Source organism: Mytilus trossulus, chromosome 7, assembly GCF_036588685.1.
Source record: "Mytilus trossulus isolate FHL-02 chromosome 7, PNRI_Mtr1.1.1.hap1, whole genome shotgun sequence".
NCBI classification, from domain to species: Eukaryota; Metazoa; Mollusca; class Bivalvia; order Mytilida; family Mytilidae; genus Mytilus; species Mytilus trossulus.
This window is the reverse complement of record NC_086379.1, coordinates 54,447,875-54,474,769: the sequence shown is the minus strand read 5'-3', so window position 1 is coordinate 54,474,769 and position 26,895 is coordinate 54,447,875. Positions and strand designations below refer to the sequence as shown.

Genomic DNA, 26,895 nt, shown 5'->3' with positions numbered 1-26,895 from the left:
AAATTATAAAGGTAGCAGTAAACGATCTAATACTTTCTTTAGATACTTTTAATGTTTAAATTAAACTCTGTTTGTTTAAATATTCAATTATTCATTCTTGATGTTCTAATATCAATTTAAAAAGTTGAGAAATTATTCCTGGTGCATGACTACCTATTTTATAGTAACATACATGATTATTATTATTTCTTTTAAAAGTTTCTTCCATTTTCTATGCTGTTAAATAACAGACATTTTGAACAATCAAAATGTAACAAGAAAGTTTTTTGAACTTATTAGATCTAATAGAATACACCATTATCCCAAAGAGTATATCTTTTCAGTATGGATTTCCATCTGCAGGTTTATTGGTATCGTCTTCCGAAGTACCTGAGTATTAGCTCTCGTAACCTGTCCACATCATACTCCTCAGCTGGATACTCTCCATAGTAAGCCTACAATATCAAATGCAAATCTTAAATATTTTCTTGTCTAAGTGTATTTTAGAAATTTTCTATGTCAGTAAAGACAATGGTTTATCAGTAAATTTATTCCATAATTATTAAGAAAAATAAATGAAAATTATATGATATTCTGGTCTCAAACAGGGTATATTATATGATATTCCCTTCTTAAAGAGTTTATATTCACTGAGCAGAATGTTTTGCATACAAGCCTTAAAAATATTGTGTTTCATCAAAAGGTTTCTTTATAACAATGAAATACAGTATTATGAAAGTAAAAAACTAAACAACTACAAACGGAATTTTTTTATTAGAAGCTTTACAATAATCAATGAAGCAAGTTTTTAATGGGACCTACGTTAAGTTTGAAGCAGTCAGCCTATGTCAAAATCAATAATATACTTACTAAATATATCAAAGATCTCATGCTAAATTAACCAAGTCAATGTTGTGTGAAATTGACATATCTATAATACTAAAATTACGAGGTCCAATTTATCAGCCGTCATCACGTTAAAACGACGAATCACAGAATTCAACTTTATATATAACTAATATAGTACAAAGGTGTAGATTAAAAATTACACCACTCCAGGCCCTTTTGTTTTCCACGTAATTAAAATTGCCAATAATTAAGAAGTTCCGGGTCGAGTCCGATACCGATACCAATAGTATCACCTGTTACTTATTACCTTATCTGTACGTTCCGCATCTGACAGGCGCACCACCAAACGGTGTTTTCAGGATTAATATGCTATATATACGGGTCATAATCACAAGGTTGACACTACTAAATTGTCAAATTGTTACCTATTGTAGTATTTTAATCAGTAAGACTTTCTAAGATAACAATACGAATACTAAAAATCTGGACTTAAAATAGGTACAGTTTTCCATTTGTTAGTGGGCATGACGTAAAACTGTGAAACAAAGAATTTAACTTTATTTATAACTAATATAGGACAATGCTGTTGACTCCATTCCAGGACCTATTGTTTTCCAAATAATAAATATTACCAATAATTGATAAGTTCCAGTTCGACGGGTTCAAACAGAAAGATTTGAAAGCAGAGAAAACTGCCGTGTATCTTATAATCGACATGACTTTATCAGATGACAATACTAATACTAAAATAAGGCTTGCGCATAGTTATATACTTTAATTCAGTCACGGACCCGTGAGATCACGGGTGTGTTCTAGTTCTTTATAAGAAGCTGCCAGACTCCTTAGATGTATTACCATATCATAAGTTAATTATTTGAAGTGCTTAATAACAGCCTACCTTGACTGCATACACTTACCCTGTTATCAAATGCAGCATCACCACCTTGGATTTTTGGCTCCATGTTTCCATTATCTGGTGTCAGTTGAAAGTCCCTAACTACAGCTTCAGTCATTGGCTTATTTTGAACTTCAACAAATTCTTCCATGGGGAGATAACCCTCCTTTACTACCTCCAGTCTATACTTTCCATCAATCAATAGTCTGTAGTAGTCACCATCCTTGTCTGATAAAGAGAATCAAATCAAATCATTAGATAGGGTAAAGGGTTTAGGTCAAAATCTATGAACATATTGAAGACTCAACAACCCAAGCAATGTTGTTAAACTTTGTAAATCAAATCCAAAATTTTCGGGATTTTAACTTCAGAGATACAAGAAGGAGAAACTAAAGATTAGACATTGGTTGTCCAATTGTCATATAAAAAAGTCTGCAAGAAATCGTGTCACTCAACCTAAACACACTATCCCCACTAATAGCCTTACATATACATGCTTTTGCTTAAGGTAAAAGCAGCAAATTGCAATTTCTGTTTACTATGTTGAGCTATTTATAATCGCACTTACTAGTAGTAATATCATGATTGATGTACTTGAAATCATCCCCTCCACTGGCCACTTTGTACACCTTCACTGAGGCATTTCTGATTGGTTCACCAGTCTCTGCATCTGTAACAATACCTTTCACTCCATCATGCACCTACATTTAAAAAAAGAATTAAAACTTGGCCAACACAATTAGAAACTGAATTTTTTTTTAAGAATTTATGATAAGGCTGAGTTCAAGAAAGCTAAACAAATATGTTTAACACTGCATGTGCCTTCCTAAGTTAATAGAAGCCTGTATTTCAGTCATATTGTTTTCTTCTGAAAATTGTATTCTTATACATTAGGCCATTTTAGCACTTGAATTGTTTCACATTTTTCATGTTCTGGATTTTAAAAGTTGTCTCTACAGTAGGTTTGTTTTTCAGTGTTGAAAGCTTTACAGTTGACTATTATAGCTTACATCAAATTCATTTAGTGGATAGTTGTCTCATTGGAACCACATCTCCTTAGTTTTATATTTATTACTCTAAATCAACTGTTTAAATACTCACTAGATTAAAATTGTTGTTTATAATATTTAGGTAACAAATGGTTATTCAAGTACCCAAAGAAAGATAAGTTTGTACCTGAAGCATGTAGTTGATAAGTGCCTCTTTGTTTTGATGCCAGTATTCTTCCTCCTTCTCAGGTTCTGGGAACTTGTCACAGCCTAACTCTAATGTGATCTCAAAACAATTTGTCTCAAGGAGATTGTAATCTTGCATTCCTAAAAAAAAACAAAATCAAAATGTTAAACAGTGATTGTTATCTCGAACTAATTACAACAGCTAGTTTATTTCTAAATAAATGGAGAATGGGGAACAGATAATGCCCCTGCTTACATATAATATAAAGTTATATAGGGACATAACTGATGAGCTGTGAAAATGACGCTTTCTAAATTTGGAGTTTTTTGGTAATATGTAATTATTAAGTATTGTGTATAAGTAAGAGAACGGAAACAAAAAATTACTGATTTTTTGCCATTTGTAAAGGGTATAACTCTAAAATGGTAAAGTGACACCACCAAAATTCAAACTTGATTTGTCTTGTTTGGTTATAAGCATTGTGTATAAGTTTCATTACATTTAGTTGAGGCAAACTAAAGTTAGGGAACAAAAAAGAAAAATTCAGCAATTTTTCATTTGTAAAGGGGCACAACTCTAGGACAGTTAAAGTGACACAATCAGAATTCAAACTTGATCTGTGTTTTGTGGTAATAAGCATTGTGTATAAGTTTCATTACATTTAGTTGAGGTCAACTATTGATTGATTGATTGATTGTTGGTTGCCAAATATTTCATGCATGATCAGAACGATCGAGGCAAACTAAAGTTAGATCAGATTATAGATTAGACTGTTAGTTTTCTTGTTTGAATGGTTTTAAACTAGTAATTTTTGGGGCCCTTTATAGCTTGCTGTTTGGTGTGATTTTTTTCCTTTACAAAAGGGGCATATCTCTAGACTGTTGAAGTGAAGCCACCAAAATTAAAATTTGAACTGTGTTTTGTGGTAATAAGCATTGTGTATAATTTTCATAACATTTGCTTGAGGCAAACTAAAGATAGAGAATGGAAACCAACTTAAAGACATTGGTATGGACAGACAAGGGTAAAAATTAATGCCCCCTCTCCTACTGCTGGGGCATAAAAAATTTAATTGTAGATAAACATGACCGAACAGTAGGTTTTATCATTGTTGAATGCTGAATGATAAACTATAATTGCTAACATCCATCTTATTTGAAATTTGGTGGATAGTTGTCTCATTGGCTATCAATCCACATCTTCTAGTATACATAAAGGAGATTGTTTAACATGGTCAGTATTTTAAACAACTGATTTATTCTTTTAATCAATCCAACATTTACATCCACTTTTTACTAGACATAATATTTTTAAAATGCCTGTAGAAAATATGTGCATGTTAAAGTATTTCCATTAGAGATACCAATACAAAACAGATTGATGCAGAGAAAAAAAGTCTTCTTACCTCCAGGGACTGAGTACCAGTTAGCTCCATTAGTAATTCCTTCTGGGAACAAATCATCACCTGACATATCACATGGTGTACGATTCTTCTTGGCCATTTCTGTGTGATACAGAGAATAAGATTCTGCTAAAAACCTGCAAGGAATAGATCAGTGTTGTAAGTTAAATTCTAGAGTCATACTGTAAAACCGAACATATATTACTTAAATATATAAAATGTAGAATTCTGAATAAGAAATATACATCAATACAGGGGTATGCATATAAATACATGTACCATAATCTAAAATTGTGAAAAGATCAACACAGATGATAGGTATTTGCAGTGCGAAAATATTTGACTTTATTTATGATATAATTGCATCTTTTACTTGTACATGTACATCATTTAATAGTAGTTTTGCTCAAATTTGCAGACTTTGATGTTGATGTAATTTTGTCCCGATTTTGATGCATCCTCATTTCATACCCATCTGATACCTATACCTTTAATCTTGGAACACAAATTACCCTCATCCTTGCCAATGGCAGAGTATCAGATTCTCTAATATGCTGCAAAGACTATATTTCAAGTTCTTATAAAATACTTTAGGCTATTGAGAGTGGACTAATTTTTATGTTAAACCTCACACTAGACATATGACTAAATAGTATTGAAGAAACCAATAAAAGATTTACATTTGTAAACAAACAATAGCAAACTTTACCTGAAAGTTTCATCATCTGGAGTTTTAGTATAATGATGTGCAGATTTGTCTTTGGTGGCATCATATGGATAGTTAGCCACTAAATCACCACCATGTAAGTTAGATGAGAGTACAAATGGAATCTCATGTAACCAGATCATCACAGCCTTAGTTTCAGGTTGCAGCTGTAAACAGGTAAAGTATCACATTATTTTCATATTTATCATTCATTGATTTTTTATTTGAAACAGCTGTACTTTAAAAGTCAAAGGAAAGCAACAATTATAAAGAAGCACAAACCATCAAATAAATAAAACCCTGTCTTCAGTCATTGAGTTGTGATATTTTTGTATTATTTTCCATCTAATATATATGAAGAATATAAAGCAAAATCATGATCTCTCTGTATATATTTTTACATAACTTACATATTGCTAACTAAACACAATATTTAGTGTTTTGTTTGAATATTTCATTTACCTCAAATTTATTTCATAGAAAATGTCACATGATAGAATGTTAAAACTGATATTCAATCTAAAGGTAATTCCAATGAGGATATCTTAGCTCTAAGTTTTCTGGATATTTGGCTAATAGACCACTTTCGAGTTCATCCGCCACCGGCAAAAACTCGTCAATTATGCACGCCTTTATGACGTCATTTACCAGATAGAGGGGCTCGCCTGTATCCCTGCACTATTTACGTTCATCAAGCGTCTTAGTGATCGTCTTTGTGCAGGATAAACTAGAAATAATGGTTGCTCTGTAGGTACTTACTGACAATTCCCTAATGACAGCAGTGTTGATTGTCTATTTTCAGAATTCAATTTGCCGAATAATTCGTACAATATAGAATTATAATTTTCCAACCACTCGCTCAACATTGGAAGGGAAGTGACGACGCCCCTAAACGCACAGATAACGGTAATAAAGGCGCGTATAATTGACGAGTTTTTTCCGGTGACGGATGAACTCGAAAGTGGTCTATTAAATGATTGCCTTGATAGAAATAAACCCTCAGATTGTTTCTTTGTTAAAACTAATTGAAGAAAATTGCCTGTCTTTTTAACTCAACTTTGACATACACTTTGATTAAGTGTCTTATAGTTGTACAACTATGATTGAGAAATATATGTTTACCCCTGGTGTGTCCAGTGCTACTTGATATGGTTCCATGTGATTGTTCTTTCCTCCAGTTCTCTCATTTTCGTAAGCGATGGCATTAAGCTTTGGGAAGTTACGATTTAAATCTACATTATTGGCATTAGCTCTACCTTGTAACCAATTTTTATTTCCATTCTGAAAAAGAAAAAGAAATAATTGTATAACATATTTTGAAACATATGATTATGATATATTTTGTGACGTCCTTTCATTGTTTGACAGTATTGATAACATTGATGTAACTGAAGTTACTATAAAATACTAGTTATAACTACTTGCATACATGCATATAGCTCTTAGGTGTATATGAATTGGTTACTGTGTACTGTAACCTCTAGTCTATAAAGAGGGTGGTCATGAATATATAAACAGAAATGATAAGGAAAGACGGTCAAAGGTAAAGACTTATCATGCACATTGCCTAGCTTCTTAGGCATCAAAATAACTGCATATGGTTTATGTCAAGTTTTCTTGCATACTTTAATATGTAAACTGTATAGAATTTTAGTTTAAAAACATAATGAAAAACAGGCAAACAGGAATATTTACATTTATAATATGTCCCTCCTGAAGCTTATCAAATACGACTTTTCAATTAGATTTTCTACATGCAAATTAATGTATCAATTTGCCTTTTCAACATTTATGACATAAAATACATTTAATATATATGGTCCTTCAGGTAATATCTTTTATATTCAAAGCAATACAAATTAATTCTACTAGGAGAGGCCACAAAACATGATCAGTTATAACAAGGTTATTTATAGGTCTTTTAACATAAAAGGCAAAAGATGCAAGTTGCAAAAAAATGTATCAGTCATTTGGTCAATTTAAAATTACTTCTTTTCAAAAACCATTAAAAACATAAAACTCCCATTTATTATTAGTGCATGTAAAACCATAAATATAAACTGTAAATGTCTGCAGAAGTTCAGACATTGTTTTGATCAGACCAAAAATAGAATTTCTATAAGATTTCTTGTGACATATAAATATCACAGTGCTTAAAATTATTAATAGTTAATCCAGTTCATTTATATCACAGTGCATGTAAACAATTCTAAATTGAAAACAGTGTTCAAACCTATGATTGAATTGGATAAAAACCACAATTTTTTTTTGTGTGCATGTAAAACAAATTTTGTTGTAGAGGGGTCTAAATACAGCAAAAACAACATTTTCCAAAAGACAAAAAAAGTGAAAAAAGTATATTTTAACAACAGGCTTTTGACTAACAGGTCGAACAACTGATGTTCTAAAACCCTGCTGACTGCCATTGACGAATGCCAAATAAATTGATCACCCCAAGATGTAAAAAAGTGGATCTTTATTTAAGAATTGAATGCTTCTTTTTGTAAATTCATAAGAGTGTACAAGGGTTGACCAAAGTACATTCCAAAAATGTGCGCACGGTCAACGCTTTTACAACCCTATGAAGTTACAAAAAGAAGCATTCAATACTTATAATTACATTTTTTAGCTATGATCATAAAAACACAAATTTTATAACTTTTTTATTCAATTCACCTGTGCACTTTATTGTGGGACCACGTGTTAACATGAATGAAAAGTTTTATTGAGTGATGCAATTGCTTGAGGAATAACATGTGATGTGCAGTTAGCCAATCAGAATAAAGTATTATAATGAAACATACATCAAATGTAATTATTTACTACCAAATAGAAAACAACAAACTTGGGGCAAAGATGGTAAACCACAAATAAGAGGTGCTAAAATGTAAATACACAATAGTGCTTCGAACCCAATCTTGTGCAATACTTTCAACTGTGTATGCTGGTTAAAATGTCAGTCAGATGAATAAAAAATAAAAGATAGTCCCATTTCCCCAACCCACCTACTTACAATCTATTCATAGCCTTTGTGATTAAGTGCATCAAATAATGTATTTTTGATTATAATTAATTGTCATCTCACTATAAGATGTGAGACAAGAATGGATTGTTTGAAAAGTTATACACACTTCTAAGGTTGACATTATATAATGATTCAAATAAATGAATGCTTAAAGTTGAAATGACAATTTTAAAATAATTTATTGGCACCAGGGATAAAGACCCTTCAGATTTATAGACCAGATCAGGGCTCAGCAAAGGTTGAAATAAGAATATTGTGTGTTTACAGCACGGTTTAATGTGTGTAACCATTATTTGATTCTTATTTTTAACCTTCAACAATCTGAAATCTATTTAAATCTAGTTAAAATAGGGACATTTTTGTATATTGCCATTATTGTTCAAGTTGATAAAACCTACAGAGTGCATTAATTATAATATAATTCAAATGGATGTAAAAATGTCTTTTTACATGAAAGGTTGTCTAGGAAATGCTAAATAATAGAATGACAATCTTTTACTTGTATGAACTGTTATTTCCCCCATACCTCCACTACAAGTAATATAAAGTACTCTTTTAAAACTTCATTTTCAATTTAATATATTGTGTTATACATGACTTTTGTATCAGTATGTATAGTCAGATTATGTTTCTGTTTGTAAGAGAGAGTTGTTCCCCTTTTGACAGTATTTATGTTTGGGACGTCATCTTTGTCTGATTAAAATGTAGAAATGGAAGCTGATGTGTATTATGTGTCCATATGAAATCGCTTCCATCCATGCTACCAGGGCTATACCCAACTGCGGCCAAGCTTCGCGAAGGGTCGTGCGACATAATCAGACAAACAAACTTTATTAGATTAACTCTCAAAGGAACGATCGTTTTCATTGGTCAATTCAAACCTTCGACCTCACACCTGCAAAAATAGAACACACGTACTTTAACGTTGAATGGACTGATTAATATTCACGTAGCTGGTCAAGGTCGTCTAAAGCTTCTATCGTCGTATTCGCATACATGATTCTAATCACAATTCTAGCTTTATAAATGTGCAGTGCATGTGAAATTCATTTGTTTTTTTAATTTTCTGCAATTAATTGGTAGTAAAGTTTAAACTTTAAAATCTTAACAGTTAAAATATTAAATTTAAATATCTCCTCTTAATCAAGGGACGACATCAAAAGTTTGATGTAGGATAAAAAAAAAAGCTCAATTCACATTTTTTTTTTCATTGACACACCCAAGTTGCTTATCCTGCCTTGTCTTTTACTCAATGGACTCGATGAATTAACGTTGTACTTGAAAAATGAAACCGTGTATACTTTACTACACACACTTTTCATATTATTTGCCAAGTTTTAGGTATTCTTCATAGAATAGTGATTTTTTTTCTGATTCCATTAACTTGAAGAAAAAAATTAAATCCCAAAATTGTAAGTAAATTCATAACATGTAACACGCTTTGTTAAGAAAAAATGGAGATGGCCAATCATGGCACAGCGGATAATTAATAGTTATTACAAACGATATAATTCATGAGGTTTTACTATTCTCGGTTGAAAAACGAACGTAAATTATATATTGTAGATATTAAACCGTTGGTTTTCCCGTTTGAATGGTTTTACACTGGTAATTTTGGGGCCCTTTATAGCTTGTTGTTCAGTGTGAGCCAAGGCTCCGTATTGAAGGCCGTACATTGACCTATAATGGTTTACTTTTATAAATTGTTATTTGGATGGAGAGTTGTCTTATTGGCACTCACACCACAGCTTCCTATATCTATGTAAATAGAAACAAACAATGTCTGTATTCATTAAATCATTTAAATGTATTTATAAAAAGGTGAGTTTCACCTTGTACATACATTTAGTCATCCTTAATTTCTTGATATTTTTTTTATCAGTTTATCATACACGTTTTGTTTTGTATTTTATTTTAAATACGAATACATACTACATATACATTAGCGGATTGTTCAACAATGTTATGCAACTCTTTTCTTACAGTATAAATTTAAAAAATAAGTATTCACCCATTCATAATCGAAAACAGTACATTTAATATATGTAAAAAAAGAAGATGTGGTATGATTGCCTATGAGACAACTCCACAAGAGACCACAATGACACAGAAATTAACAACTATAGGTCACCGTACGGCTTTCAATAATGAGCAAAGCCCATACCGCATAGTCAGCTTTAAAAGGCCCCAAAATAACAATGTAAAACAATTCAAACGGGAGTTGTTCCTTATAAACTACGACATCTGGATTTCTCACAAGTGTTAATATTTATTTAGTTCCAAACATGCGAAAGAAATAATCTTCACTGAATTCATTCAGGTGCACAAATGATACGATTAGAGTTATTTTGTTTCTATCTTTGGGGGACAACTTCCTCCTTTTATGGTAGCTAATGTGTGTGTTTTTAGCATGAAAATAATAAAAGAGGAATGTCAGTGCAACCCATCATTAATTATTGTAAAGCGGGATCAGTATTATGAAATACTTTATAAGTGACTACGACATTGTAAGGATTATAACCTATAGTAGGTATGAAAGAAATTAAAAGTGGTTCATTTATTCATCCCTATAAAAGCGGCACATGTATTTTATTTTATCCTTATATTTCTCATCATGCCGGGTACAAGATAATTGAGTTGCTGCATGCATAAAGAACTTAGAATATCAGTCTACTATTTCAACCACACTATTTGCAGTTAACAAAACATTTATTTAAATAATTTGGCCAAAGGTTTGTAAACTATACAAATCATTGTTTTTACGTTCGTAGTAACATATAGTAAATTCCATTGCCTGTCACCTGTGTCAATTCACGTGCAAACTGACTACATTGCTGTTGTATTTAAATCTTTCGGCCAATGAAATGAGACGTTACAAGTTGTTTGTTTATGATACACCAGAATGTTATCAATGAACTATCAAATGCTAAACTTCACTGCATATCACTGTAATACCCTAGTCTGTAATAATTGTATTACAATTTGTTACCCCGTTTTCAAAAAGCTCATAAGGATTACTTTTTATTACAGAAATGCTTACTTTGATTCTATTTTTGAAGTGCTGTAAAATATAGTATTTAATTCAGAAATTATTGCAATGTTTTTATTATTGCGAAAATGTGACAGGGTTATAATCGCGATGAATTAAACTCGCATTTTGAAATTTTGTTAATTAAACAGCATTTTTCTCAATATTGCAAAAATTAAAATCACAATAATAATGCACACAATGTTTTCTGAATTTACAGTACTTAATGCATAATTCAAAATATCCTTATAAATTATGTCCATCAAATACAAATGTTTGAACATGAAAGATTAAGAATTGATCCACTTATCATATATGATCATATAGGGTGTGAACAGAACCTTTGACATATGACTGACTTCAATATTTTCCCAATGATTATAATTATTATTCTTTACAAACTAGATCAGGCTATTGATTTCCACCCACTTCATCGACTTTAGCATCCGAGAATCTGTCATTGTACAAGTTATTGAAAGGTTTCTTTAATTATCAATATAAATCCACTATTCTGAGAACTACATAACCTTAAATCTTTAATATTATAAGAAGATCACATATTGGTAAATTAAACATGCTGATATATGTCTGATACAGATATATTAATTTTACGTAACCTTTAATGAAAGGGAAATCTTCCTATGTATACAACGTAACACATTCATGGAAGTCATATCCTAAGTGTACATAAGAGTGGAAAATATTTCCCTGTCTATCAAAGACACTTGTACTTGTGATTTATAGAGTAATGTTCTTGAAACAGTTATATAATAAATAGTCCCTAATACATGTATATGTCGTGTACAAGTTGCGGTTTTGTACAGGTTATAACATGTACAAAAATATTGTACATGTTATAACTTGTATAATGCAAAAATACAAGTTATAACATGTACAAAAGTACCTCGTACATGTTATAACCTGTACAAAATATTGCTTTAAAATGGTTTTAACTTGTACAAAATCGAAAAATAAAGATATGTTTCTATTATTGCAACAGATGTTATTGACCTAAATAATATTTTCATAACTTTTTTATTATTCCATCATGTAACTTTATTAGGGTGTTTTGTCCTTTTTTGATACACTTAATGTCCAGGTGTCGGTATTAGGGATCATTCTTAAGACCTGACATAAGATATATCTTAGGACATGTCTTATGATCCTCTTATGACTATCTATGGACAAATCTTTATTTGATGAACTATCGTGAGTGTCCACTTTAAAGGCATAGTAAAATACAAGTTGTCACTAAAAAGACATAAGAGGATATCCAGGATAGATGGTTCTACAAATAAAATTGGGAATGGAAATGGGGTATGTGTTTAAAAGAATACAACCCGCCCATAGAGCACACAACATCCAAAGGCCACAAATACATACTTTCAAAGTAGGAACATATATTTAAAACATCAAAATGACATTCGACTCATGCAATGATCTTATAGTTTATAAAAAAAATGAGTCATAAATTTACATAAGTCATGCTGAATGCCAAAATGTTGAAGAGTAGATCCAAAGATATTGATAATGAAGCGTGGTCCAATGAAACTATTTCAGTTTTCTCTTTTGCTTTTACAGAGTAAGCATATTATACATTGTTTTAGTCTTTGCATGCTATAAAACAAGAGGGAGGAGTATTACCCAAATTTATTAGGCATCTTTTTTTAAATTTTTGGAAGAATTTAGTTACTAGCATCTAATGTAATTGTCATTGAGGGAATGGACGCTTTTAGTAAATAGTGTCACACTTATTAAAGCCATGACGAACTGCATAAAACATCCAATTACATGAAAACACATTTTGCCAACATAAGTCATGAAACATATATTTCTGAATCTTTCCTCTACAGAAAAAGACACGTTTTGGCCTATTTATTGTTGTTCTTTATATATTGGTGAATTTAAATGTATATTTTACTGCATTAAGATTTATCTTAAATTTTGTACAAGTTAAAACCATTTTTAAGCAATATTTTGTACAAGTTATAACATGTGTGAGGTACTTTTGTACATGTTATAACTTGTATTTTTGCATTATACAAGTTATAACATGTACAATATTTTTGTACATGTTATAACCTGTACAAAATCACAACTTGTACACGGCATATATATGATGGTAATAGGTTCACACAAAACGTTCAGAGCAAATACTTCTCAGTATTTCAAAGGAAAAAATCAAACTGAAAATATTTGGGTCAGCAGTCTTATTTAGTCCCTTTTATATCTATTATTTCAGAAACTGAAAAAGCTAAACCAAATCTCCTATAGGGTATTTAATATGAAATCTGAAGAAAAAAGAAACCAAACTGTCAAAAACTAACACTTTTCAATCCTAGAAGGTCAAGGTCACGAACATGTCCGGTCGTGTATTTGACAGGCTCCAGACAAAGTTGATAATTTCAACATTGTAAACCAGAATTATCAAGTAGAAAATATAAACATTTGTAAGAAAAGGTGGTTAAACCAACAGAGATAAAAACAATTAGTGATTTATTCACACCATGATGTCCCAGAATGATAAAAATTGTATTGAGTCAATGAGTGACAACAAACAAAATGGCGGCTCTTTAAATGACGATGATCAAGTTCCCAATTCCCAACCAAAACTTAGGGGTAGGCAATCTAGAAAGGGTTCTATTTCTAGTAATAACAATTCAGCAGCAAACTCTAGGAATAATAGTACTGAAAGAAATGAATCGAGTTGGACTTGTGATACCTGCTCAAATATTTTTCAATCAGACCAGAGTAAAGTTTTGGAATGTGAGTACTGCAACACACATAGGTGTATCAAATGCTTAGGCATACCCGCAGCATGTTACAAGGGTCTAAGTGGCAGACAAGATTTTCCATGGTTTTGTAACAATTGTCTAGGAAAAACTTTAATGTGCTTGAAAGAAGTGATAAGCATTGAGGACAGGTGCAATGAGGTCATGAAAGACTTTGAAAAGAAAATTACAAATAAAATTGAGAAGGTAGAAACTAATCTTGAATCATATAGGTCAGAAGTAACACAATTTAAGACAGAAATCTTGAATGAAATCAAAACAGGTCATGAAAATATAAGAGAAATTAAAAATGAAATGATACATGTACCCCCTTCAGCTACATGCGACCCTGGTATTTTAATAAACCAAGCAACCAAAGAGGTACAGTCAAGGGTAGATAGAAGGAACAATGTACTTATTTTCAATGTACCAGAAAGTGAGAGTAACCTTAAGAACATAGCCCAAGGTGAGGATTCAGAAACTTTTATGTATATGAGTCATAAAATGTATAAGCACTGATGATATTATAAACATGAGACGAATTGGTAAAAAATATCAGACTAGGATTATTAAGGGAGAAGAAAAGCAAGTCCCAAGACCATTATTTATAACATTGAATGAAAACTCAAAGCACAAGATTATGAAAAATGCGCATAAACTTAGAAACGCAGATGATCCGTACCGTAATATGTGTATTAAACATGATATGACACAAGAAGAAAGACAGCAAGATAAAACACTTAGAGAAGAGGCTAAAGTAAAAACAGTTGAAGAGGAAAATGGAAATTTTATTTACGTGGTCAGGGGAATGCCATGGGAGAGGCATATTCAGAAAATCCGGCATATTCAGAAAATTCGAATAAAAAGAAAAGAACGAGGAGCTAGAAGAGGAAATCTCCCAAAAAACAGCGGCCATGTAATAAAAGATAAGATGTACAGTGTAAATAGTTTTAAAATTTTGTTAACAAATTCAGACACTTTTACGAAATAAAAATTACAGGAGCTCAAATTAAGAATTGAAGACAGCAATCCATCAATTATAGCCATTTCAGAAGTAAAACCGAAGAACTATAAACGAGATATTCAAATATCTGAATTTAACATAGATGGATATGAAATTTTATCTGCAAATTTAAGCAAAAGTTCACCGGGCCGTGGTATGTTGATGTACATAAAGGACTCGCTCAAGTATTCACCTTATAATATAAGTAATTCAACTTTCGAAGAGAATCTACTTTGCGAAATTCAAGTCGGTAACAATGAGAAAATTTTAGTCGGATCACTATATAGGAGCCCAAATGGATCAGAAGAGAACTTTACTCAACTTTGCGAATTATTCACAGAATCTGTAAAGAAACGTTTTTCAGAAGTTATATTATTTGGTGATTTAAATTTTCCAAACATAACATGGGACACTTGCAGTACGAATGGCACAATAGACAGTAAGGAATTTAGATTTATAGAGACAATACGAGACTGTTATTTGTACCAACACATAACTGCACCAACACGGGGTAGAGGATCAGATAAGCCAAGTTTAATAGACTTAGTATTTACAAGTGAAGAAGAATTTATAAGTGATATAACAATCAACCCTCCACTAGGTAAAAGTGATCACTCAGTTATTGAATAATATGTAAAATTAGCGAGGAGACTAGCGTTACTAAGAAAACTAGGTTTAAATATGATAAGGGAGACTATGAAAAATTGAAGGAAATGCTGGATTTAAACTGGGAAAAGGAATTTGAAAAATGTAATGTTCACGAACAATGGAATAAATTTAGAGAAATTTTAGAGAAGGCAATGGAGGAGGCGATCCCGAAGAAAGTAATAAACCAGAATGGGAAAAGAAAAAAGGATGACAACCATCCAGTACCACTTAACCGCAAAGCATTATCAAAAATAAAAAGGAAAGAAAGATTATGGACTAGATATTTAAATACAAGGGATGGACAAGTATATTCTGAGTATTGTAAGATAAGAAACCAAGTCCGGGCTATTACCAGAAAAATCACAAAAGAATACAAGAAACAAATAGCGCAACAGGTAAAAGAAAACCCGAAGAAATTCTGGAAATATGCACGGTCCAAAACAAAGACAAAATCAAGTATTCCAGATTTATTTAAGGATGCTAGCCAAAAAGAATCAACAACAACTGATAAGGAGAAAGCAGATGTACTAGCTGAATTCTTTACATCAGTATTTACAAATGAAACGGACACTGAGATGCCAAAAGTAGAGAAAGTTAAGGTTCCACCATTAGAAACTATAAAAATAAATGTAGAGAAAATAAAGAAAAAACTAGACAAGATGAATATATCCAAATCACCGGGACCAGATGGAATACATCCAAGGGTACTAAGAGAAATAAGTAGCACCATATCTACTCCAATAGCCATTATATTTCAAACATCTATTTCTACCGGAGAACTTCCTGAAGACTGGAAATGTGCAAATATCACAGCATTGTTTAAGAAAGGTAATAAAAAGGTAGCTGGTAATTATAGACCCGTTAGTTTAACTAGCATCATATTCAAATTGATGGAATCTTTGGTGAGGGAAGAAATAATAGTGGAGCGGCGGAGAGGACAATTTTAGAAATTTAAATTACCTAAATACCTCATGGGATTTTAATAGCTCATTGGAAAGCTGAAATCCTGTACTTTTTGAAAATATGTGTCGTCAATATCAAATCTGGTACAATAATATCGAAAATCAAGGTCAAAGGTCATCACTTAAAAAAATCCTACTTTCATCTAGAGACACAATACCATTGATATTTTTCAAAATTAATAATCTATTCAATAACTTATAAGAGTAGTATTATGTAGAAAAACGTTAGTTCATACAAAACCTTTTTCATATTGCACATGACGTCAGAAAAACGTTTTATTTAACTTTTTTGAAGGTAGTCCATGGTACATACAAATTGTAATGCCTAATGAAAAACAGGAACATACTAATATAAACATTGATAATTGAAATCGACAAATAGCATTTCTTGAATACTTTAATAGTTAAAAAGTTTTCAAAGAGTATCTGAAATGCATAGTTAATAAATCAAATTAAATATGCCGCCATGAAAAAATTCGTTTCAGTTTTCAAGGATTCGACGTGATACTGACTTTTCTGAAAATGAATTCAAACTATCTCAATACAAGATACCTGTTTATATAATATAGTTATTGGAGTTTGATATGTTACTCAATTAGTGCAAGCGTGTTGTAGAACAAATTCCTAAAATTGAGACATGACCGTTATGGTATCTATGATGAGTTTATTTTCATACCAAATGAAACGTCGAAAACATGGAGCAAATTAAAATAAAGTTACCAAATATTACAAGAACTATTTTCATGATATTTCATTACAACTACCTACATTTTGACAAAAACATAAATCAGTGCAAGGAAGACAGGGGCGTAGCTAGGATATTTGTCAACTGTAGGCACCAATCGGCAGGGGGTCTGGGACCGCTTAAGGCCCCCAGTAGGTCCAGGTAGGGGGTTCAGGGCGGAAAACGGTTTTCAGCGTTTTAGCTGGAAAATTTTATGTACAAAATATTAAATGTACTGGTTATTTAATCAATAAAATCAAAATATACATGATTCAAGACCCTGCTACTTGCAAACACGTGCTGCCTAGTATGTTTTTCCCCTTACATGAACTAATTTTATCTTGTAGAAAGTCCGATACCATTTGTCCCTCAAAGAAAACTGGCTCTAACTTGTCATGTTGCGCAGTTTTCCAACAAAGGCACATGGGGAGCCATTACTTCGGTTGGCTAGATTTGCCGACAACCAAACTTGGCTTTGCCACATTGTACGTAGTACTTGATGCTTAAATACGAATTCACATGCCGAAAGCTTTTCATTTGAATTGTTTTACACTGTCTTATCGGGTCCTTTTATAGCTGACTGCGGTATGGCCATTTGGGTTTTGCTCATTGTTGAAGGCCATAAGGTGACCTAATGCTACAAGATTACCGAAACGGTTTGATTTTGTCCTAAAGAGGTTAAATACCGACTTTTAACCGATTCCAAAAAAAACTTGAAGTGAAGTCACACCCACCTAGAGCATGAACGACCGGCATAATTAGACTTTAAATGGAGTAATTATGTTATTACAATTTGACACCAGGCATTCTGCGAGAGTAGCACATTTTCTCCGAATGTCATGCGAAATATTCATAGATACTGAAGAAAATGTTTCAAAAGACTTTTTCAAGAGACAAGTAACAAAACTTATCAAACAGGTTGACAACATTTCTTCTGATATTTCCAATGATATGCATTTGTACTTGGTTATTTGCACGATAATAATCCCTAGATATATAAACATTTTCCATGTTTTGTCATAAAATTGAGGCTGCTTCATAAAGTACTTGCATACCGATTTGTTCGTTGGTTTTGATGGAGCTACATGTACTTAAGTCGGCTTTTATCTCAACCATTTTAAATTATGCTTTGATGTTATTCGCTGTCTTAACAACTTCTCCAATGGAAATATCGCTAGGAAATACAATGCTAGATTTATATTGTCCTTGTTGAGCAAAAAAGGCAATGGCATCCCTGTAGTACCTCTCAAGTTTAGCCTTATGTTTAGAGGAATTACAGTATGTCTTACTTATTTTATCAGGTAAAAATGACTGAAACCTTGTCAAAAGTTATGATAAAACAAGAGACTTTTTGTCAAGAATAAGATCTCTGTCTATAATTTAAACTATGCTAAATGCCATATCGTACGCAGATTGATCAGTGGATTTTGGTCTACATGCCAAGTTTGTGGTCAGACATGCTGCGTGATACACTGCATTATTGAGCAAATTTTCTTGCTAAATTCGATTAATCATTTCACCGTTGCATGCTCGAAAAGCAGCATCTATAAGATTGACTAACCTTTCAGCAGATGAAATTGTATGTAATGTTTTCACCCTTTTTTGAGATTTTTTTTTTTGCAAATAATACACTTTTATGTATTGTGATCATTTTTTTTTCATGCACCAAACAATTCATTATAGATAAATCGGAACCTATATCTGGTGATTCCTTTTCAGCTGATACTGATTTTAAATTCTGCTTACTTGTGTAGCTTTTATAACATAACCTATGATACCTAAACACGGGTAATTTACATTCTGTTTCATTGCAGAATTCGTTCAAATAACTGAACAAATCATCACGTCTCTTTGCTGCAGCAGTAATCAGACTTTTTCTTCCAGATTCTGTTGATGTTATAAATATTTCATCAACAACAGAATCGCAGATAATGCATTTGTCAACACAAACTTCCACTTTCCTTTTTTGGGGGCATCTAGCGGGACCAGTTTTAACGAGATTGTTAAATTGTCCATGTGATTGAATAAAAAAACAAATCAAACACACCTGAAAACCAAACGAACCCTAAAATCAAATTTACTTTCCCAGTTCAATTCAACAAAAACGAGTATACAACTATACCAAACAACATAAATTAATCACAAGGCTTTGGAAATTATAAAATGAACAAGAAATATGCTTAAAAATGACTACAAATGACCTTCGCTAAATCGATGAATGTGTGACTATAACTAGAAACCACAACAATGTCGGTAAATCTGTGACAAATATTCGTACCTGAAATCTGGATAAAAAGCAGATATTTAGTCAAATATTTATATTATTAGGAATTTACTTCAAAAAGTAAATCGGGTCGATTAAAGTATTATACGGCGGCTTCACTGTTGTGCCTTTAAAATACACATATACTGCACGTGCAAATAATGCTAGATGAAAAACGATGATTTTTACAGCGTTATTTTCAACCATTTTCAGATGCATTAAGCATTAAATTTAGGACTATTTGGAAATGCCCTTACATTGTATGAAGTTCACGAATCACTATATTTACCAATTTCATTCAAAAATTATTTTTTAGAACGGGTTTGTTGTGAAATTTGACTACCGAAACGGCAGTGGGGTATTCGATGCAAGTTGAGTAACGTCAGTAAAGGCTATTTTTAACGTCATTTGTACCACATTTGATATTGACGACAAATATTTTTCTAAAGCTGAATAATCGATAAACATTTTAAGACCTTAAAATTCCATGAGGTATTTAGGTAATTTAAAATCGTTAACTAAGCGACTTTTTCAACATTCGCCGCTCCACTATAATAGAACACATGAAACGGCACAAACTTTTCAGTAAACGACAGTTCGGATTTATAAGCGGTCGTTCAACAGTACTCCAACTATTACAAGTTATGGATAAATGGACTGAAATTTTAGACAGAGGAGGATGTGTGGATGTCGTATACTGTGACTTTATGAAAGCATTTGACAAGGTGCCGCACCTAAGATTGCTACACAAACTTGATAAATGCCAAATTACAGGACAATACAACACATGGATTAGATAATTCTTATTAGGACGAAAACAAAGAGTTATAGTTAATGGGGAGAAATCCGAATGGAAAGATGTCACGAGCGGAATACCTCAAGGTTCAGTGCTAGGCCCAATTTTATTCGTACTATATATAAATGATATGCCTGAAGTCACCAGTATTGGCACAGACACATACCTTTTTGCAGATGACACCAAAGCATTTAGAGGTATATTTCAACAGTCTGATTGTGAACACCTGCAAGAAGACATTCATACACTTCATGAATGGTCAGAAAAATGGCTCCTATGCTTCCATCCAGACAAATGTAAGGTGATGAGAATTGGACGATCTAAAGTAGAACAGAAAGCTTACACATTGAAGGAAGGAATAACACCGATGGAATATGTAGAATCTGAGAAAGATATAGGAGTTACCATTGACACCAAATTATCATTTGAACAACATATGCATGAAAAGATAAACAAAGCAAATTCAATCATGGGAATACTAAGAAGAACAATGGAATACATGGATATGAATACATTTAAATTATTATACACAGCTTTAGTACGACCACATCTTGAATATGCCAACCAGGTATGGTGTCCACATTTGAAGAAACAAATTGAAGCCATTGAAAATGTCCAAAGAAGAGCAACTAAACAAATACCTGGACTATCAACATTAACATATGAAGAAAGACTTGGAAAACTAAAACTTCCAACATTAGCCTACAGAAGATCTCGAGGTGACATGATAGAAATGTACAAAATACTATCAGGAAAATATGATGATGATGTATCAGACTTTATATCACCGTGTACTGACTCCAACACTTGAGGACACCATCTCAAATTGTATAAAACAAGATCTAGACTAGATGTAAGAAAATATACATTTACACAAAGAGCAGTAGAAATTTGGAACAGTCTACCAGAAAAAGTAGTATCAGCACCAACAATACCATGTTTTGAAGCCAGATTAGACCGTTACTGGGAAAATCAAACACAAAAATATAATTATAGTGAAAAAATACACACGACCGGACAAGACCTAAGTAAAAAAAGTTTAGACAAGGAGCTGACAGAAAAGGACTCCTCAGGAATCCTACAGTCAGAAGAGGATCTGTGAGTATCTGTGAGTATATGATCAAATTACATTACTATGCAGCTTTCTCTTCCATATAAAATATATCAGATGACTTGACAGACACAATTCTAGTTTTAGATTATGTAGGATTCAGACATCGAGGCAGGCATAACAAATTTGTTATTATTTGACAAAAATGTTGCGGTTGATTTTTTTTTTGGCCAGTTCAAAAGGATAGGAATATGAAAACTGTATTATAAATGAAAAATTTGTCCTCTTAAAACCTAAAATCTAAAATATTGCTTCACCCTTACAATAGCTTCGAAAACAGCTCTTTATTAAAAATTTATTTTCAACAACAATTTGCTCTTAAAATAGATATGATTGAGGCGTTTACAATTTTACACATTGATGTTTTAGACTGCTCTGGTGATGTTTATTGACATTTCTGTCACAGTAGGGAAGTATCTTTATGTACTTTTTTTTTAAAATACACAATATATAATGATTTACCATCTTTCTCTCTCTACATGTTCTATGATCTTTAGGTTATAATCAATTACCATTAAATTTCTTTGCTATTAAAATGATACAATGTTATTATTTGGTTAGGGATAATTGAACTTTACTGCCATCTAATGTCTTTGGTACATTTAATTTAATGACGATATATTAGTGCCATGGCTTAAAATAATCTACTATATGCCTACACAAAGACATAGCATGTAGTTGAAAGGTTTTCTCTTGATTAGCTAGACAACATATACTATATTTCTCTTATCTAACATTTACGTAGCAAAAACAAGTACTCAAGACTTGTGACGTTGTCCAGCATTGAGGTCAATATGACCTGTACATGACTATATTTTGATAAACTTGTGTTGTGACTTATATATAATGACTGTTCCAATGTTTATTTCTACATCATCATCTTTTTATTCATACTATGGCAAGCGTAATGTTTACACATATTATATATATATATATATACATGTATACAATATATCCCAAACATGCTTTTGTATTGGTAGGTTGCTGTCTCACAGACATTTAAACAATATCATCTTTTATTCCAAGTTAAAACATACAAAATGAATCAGCATATATTCATTTGCCTTTTTCAATAGCTACCAGACCAGACAGGGTGTTTAAACATTTGTGTCATTAAGTATGGGGTACATGTATATTGATTTCATCTCAGATTGAAAACTTGACATTGAACTTTGAAACAGACAAACCAAATTATCTACATGTTACATTAGCCGAACCAGAAATAGGCAAATATTATCATTATTTTACCAAGTATCTGTATCATACATGTTGTTAAAGACATCCAAAAGTTCAGAGACAGACACAACACTTAATACAATGTACATGTATCAAAAGATGTATGTTTTGTCCTTTGTAAGGTGATTTTATTGTGATTAGTGTCAATCTGAAAAGCAAACTCTTTAACAACTGATTTGGTTTGATTGCCATAGACTACCATGTATCTGATAATCAGAGTTCAAATGACATAGACTTGGGCAATCCTAGTTAATTGGTTACAGTATGGGTTTTAACAATGAGCAAAACCTATGGTGTATAGTCATATATAAAAGCCTGGCTATTCAAAAATAAATTTGCTTTGCAATGTCCAATGTCCAACACTTAAATGCAACCTATTTTACCATATCCTGTGATAATATTAATTAATTTTATATTTACCTCATCTCTTTCCAACCCATTGGCTGTCTCGTAACCATCTGGGTTCATTGAAGGCATGATATGAATACGAGTATGTTCAATTAGCCAACTAATTCTAGGATCATTGTCTTTGTTCTCACTCAGTAATGATACCAAGGCAAGTAATACTTCTCGCCCAACCACTTCATTTCCATGCATATTACCAACATACTTAAACTCTGGTACCCCTACAAAATAGCAACAAAATTAAACCCTGTATTCAGTTATTCTACCAAGAGTAGTACATGTAATACTTCTTGTGAATGCAAATGTATGAATAAAATGAGATATGGGATATATACATGTATGTCAAAAAACTGTAATAAGTTGCCTGAAATACATGGGGCCGTCAAATTCCTATTCATACATGTATAAAAAAGAAGATGTGGTATGATTGCCAATGAGACAACTTAAATAATCCACAAAAGACCAAAATGACAAACATTAACAACTATAGGTCACCGTACGGCCTTCAACAATGAGCAAAGCCCATACCACATAGTCAGGTATAAAAGGCCCCCATAAGACAATGTAACACATTTCAAACGAGAAAACTAACGGCCTTATTTATGTAAAAAAATGAAAGAAAAACAAATATGTGACACATAAACAAAAGACAACCACTGAATTACAGGCTCCTGACTTGGGACAGGTACATACATAAATAATGTGGCAGGGTTAAACATGTTAGTGGGATCCCAACCCTCCCCTAACCTGGGACAGTGGTATAACAGTACAACATAAGAACGAACTATAACAATCAGTTAAAAAAGGCTTAACTCATCAGATGGGACAAAAATACATGTTTGTTTGGCTAATTTGCTTGATTTATCAAAAAACATATATACACACTGAGACAAGTGAGTACATGAAGAAATAATTTTACAATATCATCAGTATTATACAGACATGTAAAATGATGTACATGCATGTTACAAAAAAATATACGAAATACATGTCTTTTATCAACCAATCATGGTGACCAAAATTTAAACTATATACAATCAAAGGAATTACAAAATAAAGCAATAATGATTAGAATGATTAGTTTCAGTGATTAAAGAACATTTAAACAAAAACATGTACAATGTTTACACATTTAAACAAAAACATGTACAATGTATACACATTTAAAAAAAAACCATGTACAATGTATACACATCTAAACAAAAACATGTACAATGTATACACATTTAAACAAAAACATGTACAATGTATACACATTTAAACAAAAACAAATACAATGTATACACATCTCAACAAAAACATGTACAATGTATACACATTTAAACAAAAACATGTACAATGTATACACATTTAAACAAAAACATGTACAATGTATACACATTTAAACAAAAACATGTACAATGTATACACATTTCAACATTGAAGTAATATTGTAATAAACAATGTCATTGACAAAACATTAAGTGATTTTGGAAGCCACTGTGAACTGTATACATTTATTAATCATGTCACTCAATTTATAGAACTAACCTTATGTAAGAAACAACTCCTGATCAATTGTTTCTATTTATTTTCAAGCTAAATTGAGATTTTTTAGAAGATTCTTTTGTTCTTCAAAAAGGGAGTGCAACAATTTAGATAAGTTTGAAGTAGTTAACAAATCTTCAGATGAAAGAATTCAAATAATTTTCATTTTATCAAATATAAAACCTTGAAATTTTTTTAATTTGAATTTAAGATAAACAGATGTTAAGATCTTGCATCTTTTAAAACAGGACATTTTAAAAGAAAATGTAGTTCATCTTCAACTGTGCTCTTACATAATAGCTTACACTTTCTGTATTCAATTTATTTACCAAATACTGACATGACTGATGAGGGATATATTTTGGGACAAAAAATTGTTGAAAAAAGATAACTTTTGGTTAATTTTTTTCTTAAAAACTGATTATATATAAGATTTTAACGTTGGAAGATAGAGGTTTTCAGCTAAAGGGAAAGACACGATATTTTTTTATGATATGTTTTAATTTCCAACAGGCAATCAACATTCCTACAGAAACAAACTATTCCTATTGTTGCTAACTTGTTTCTTTATTTTTATGAAGCAGACTTCATTCTTGGGTGTGAGCGAAGTCTCTGTGTTGAAGATCGTTTTTGATCTACATGTAGAATTGTTACTGATAACTTATACAAATTGTCACTTGGATGGAGAGTTCTCTCATTAACATTCATAACACATCTACTTATATCTATTATACCGGAGATTTTAAAAATTTAAAGAAGCTTGCTTCTAACTTTAACAACATGTTTGTTACCCTTATAAGATGAGATCCTTTTACTTTAAAGTTTGGAGACTTCATGTATATTGATCACAGGGATATCTACATGTATCCAATTGAGCTTAAAATAAATGATATACCATGCAGTGAAGTCAATTTATCTTGATTTACAGCTGAGTAGTCTCAGATTACAGCTAGAAATTGAAAATGAGGCTTCATAGAGTATTAAGCTTTAGATGATTTAAATTTTCTAATTGACAACTTTCCATTTCTGTGTAGCAACATTCTGCTCTGTAATAATGATTATCAATGATTACTAGAACACACCCGCAAAATTGCGGGCAAACTAGTATATAGCTTGTGAACTGTTGTAGGATGATTTTTTGTAAAAGATATGTATACTCTTGTGCACAGTCAATTACTCAATGGAGTTCTCTCTACTGTTGTTGTTAAAGCAAGAGTTCATTTATGTCCACAGCATATTCATACAAATCACTGAGGGTAACTATTAATTAAGTGCTCTTTCCCGTCAAACAGTCATTTTCAGCTACGTAACCATTAGCGCCAAATTGGTTAAGATTTTACTGTGATTCGTCAAAATATCCTTAACTTGGTTCATCAGAGGTATCAAATAATTATTGTTACTTATTTTTTTGGCAACAAATTAACATGATTCGTCAATATCAATAGACCACTTTCGAGTTCATCCGTCACCGGCAAAAACTCGTCAATTATGCACACCTTTATGACGTCATTTACCAGATAGAGGGGGTCGCCTGTATCCCTGCACTATTTACGTTCAACAAGCGTGTTAGTGATCGTCTTTGTGCAGGATAAACTAGAAATAATGGTTGCTCTGTAGGTACTTACTGACAATTCCCTAATGACAGCAGTGTTGATTGTCAATTTCGAGAATTCAATTTGCCGAATAATTCGTACAATATAGAATTATAGTTTTCCAACCACTCGCTCAACATTGAAGGGAAGTGACGATGCCCCTAAACGCACAAATGATGGTGATAAAGGCGCGTATAATTGACGAGTTTTTTCCGGTGACGGATGAACTCGAAAGTGGTCTATTGGTTTTTATATGACGAAAAGAAAGTGTACATTTTATAATTTGCCATGTAACAAAAATTACCATTAACATCATTTGCCAATTCTTTTATAGTTGTTTGTCTTGAAGGTATCCCCATTACCACCCTCATTACTATAAATATATAAATATAATCTTACCTGGTATATGTTTTCCTGGGGTTTTGGAAAATTCTATAACTGCAAGGTCTAACCCGTTCACAGATTTTTTCTTTAAACTGTATTCTTTGCTTATGTCCGGAGCATTTTCGTGCGCTGCCTTTAGTACACGTCGAAGGCTGTGAAAGTCATGATTTCCAAATTCAAAAAATGAGAACGGTTTTGAAACTTGAGTTCCGCCGTAACATATTGCTGGTATAAACACCAACAAATGTACAATATTTACCATATCACAATAAAAAACTTTCTCTGTTCTTGTATGTATTTAAAAATGTAGCTGAAAGCAGATGTTTTTTTTATCTGTCAAAGTGAATGTTTACTCTCACGCACCTGCTTATGTTTATGAATGAGTGACGTTCGTAGTGACGTAAATTGTTTGT

The 26,895-nt window shown here is 32.0% G+C and overlaps 1 protein-coding gene across 1 annotated transcript; it reads right to left on the bottom strand.

The window, feature by feature from the left end:
* LOC134725314 (carboxypeptidase D-like) lies at window positions 1–26,895 on the bottom strand. Its single transcript, XM_063589029.1, has 9 exons — window positions 26,498–26,895; window positions 22,995–23,200; window positions 6,130–6,288; window positions 5,011–5,174; window positions 4,305–4,438; window positions 2,900–3,039; window positions 2,292–2,424; window positions 1,746–1,951; window positions 1–434 (listed from the first exon to the last, which is right to left on the bottom strand). The coding sequence occupies exons 1-9, from the start codon at window positions 26,742–26,744 to the stop codon at window positions 345–347; spliced, it is 1,479 nt and encodes a 492-aa protein (XP_063445099.1). The 5' UTR covers window positions 26,745–26,895; the 3' UTR covers window positions 1–344.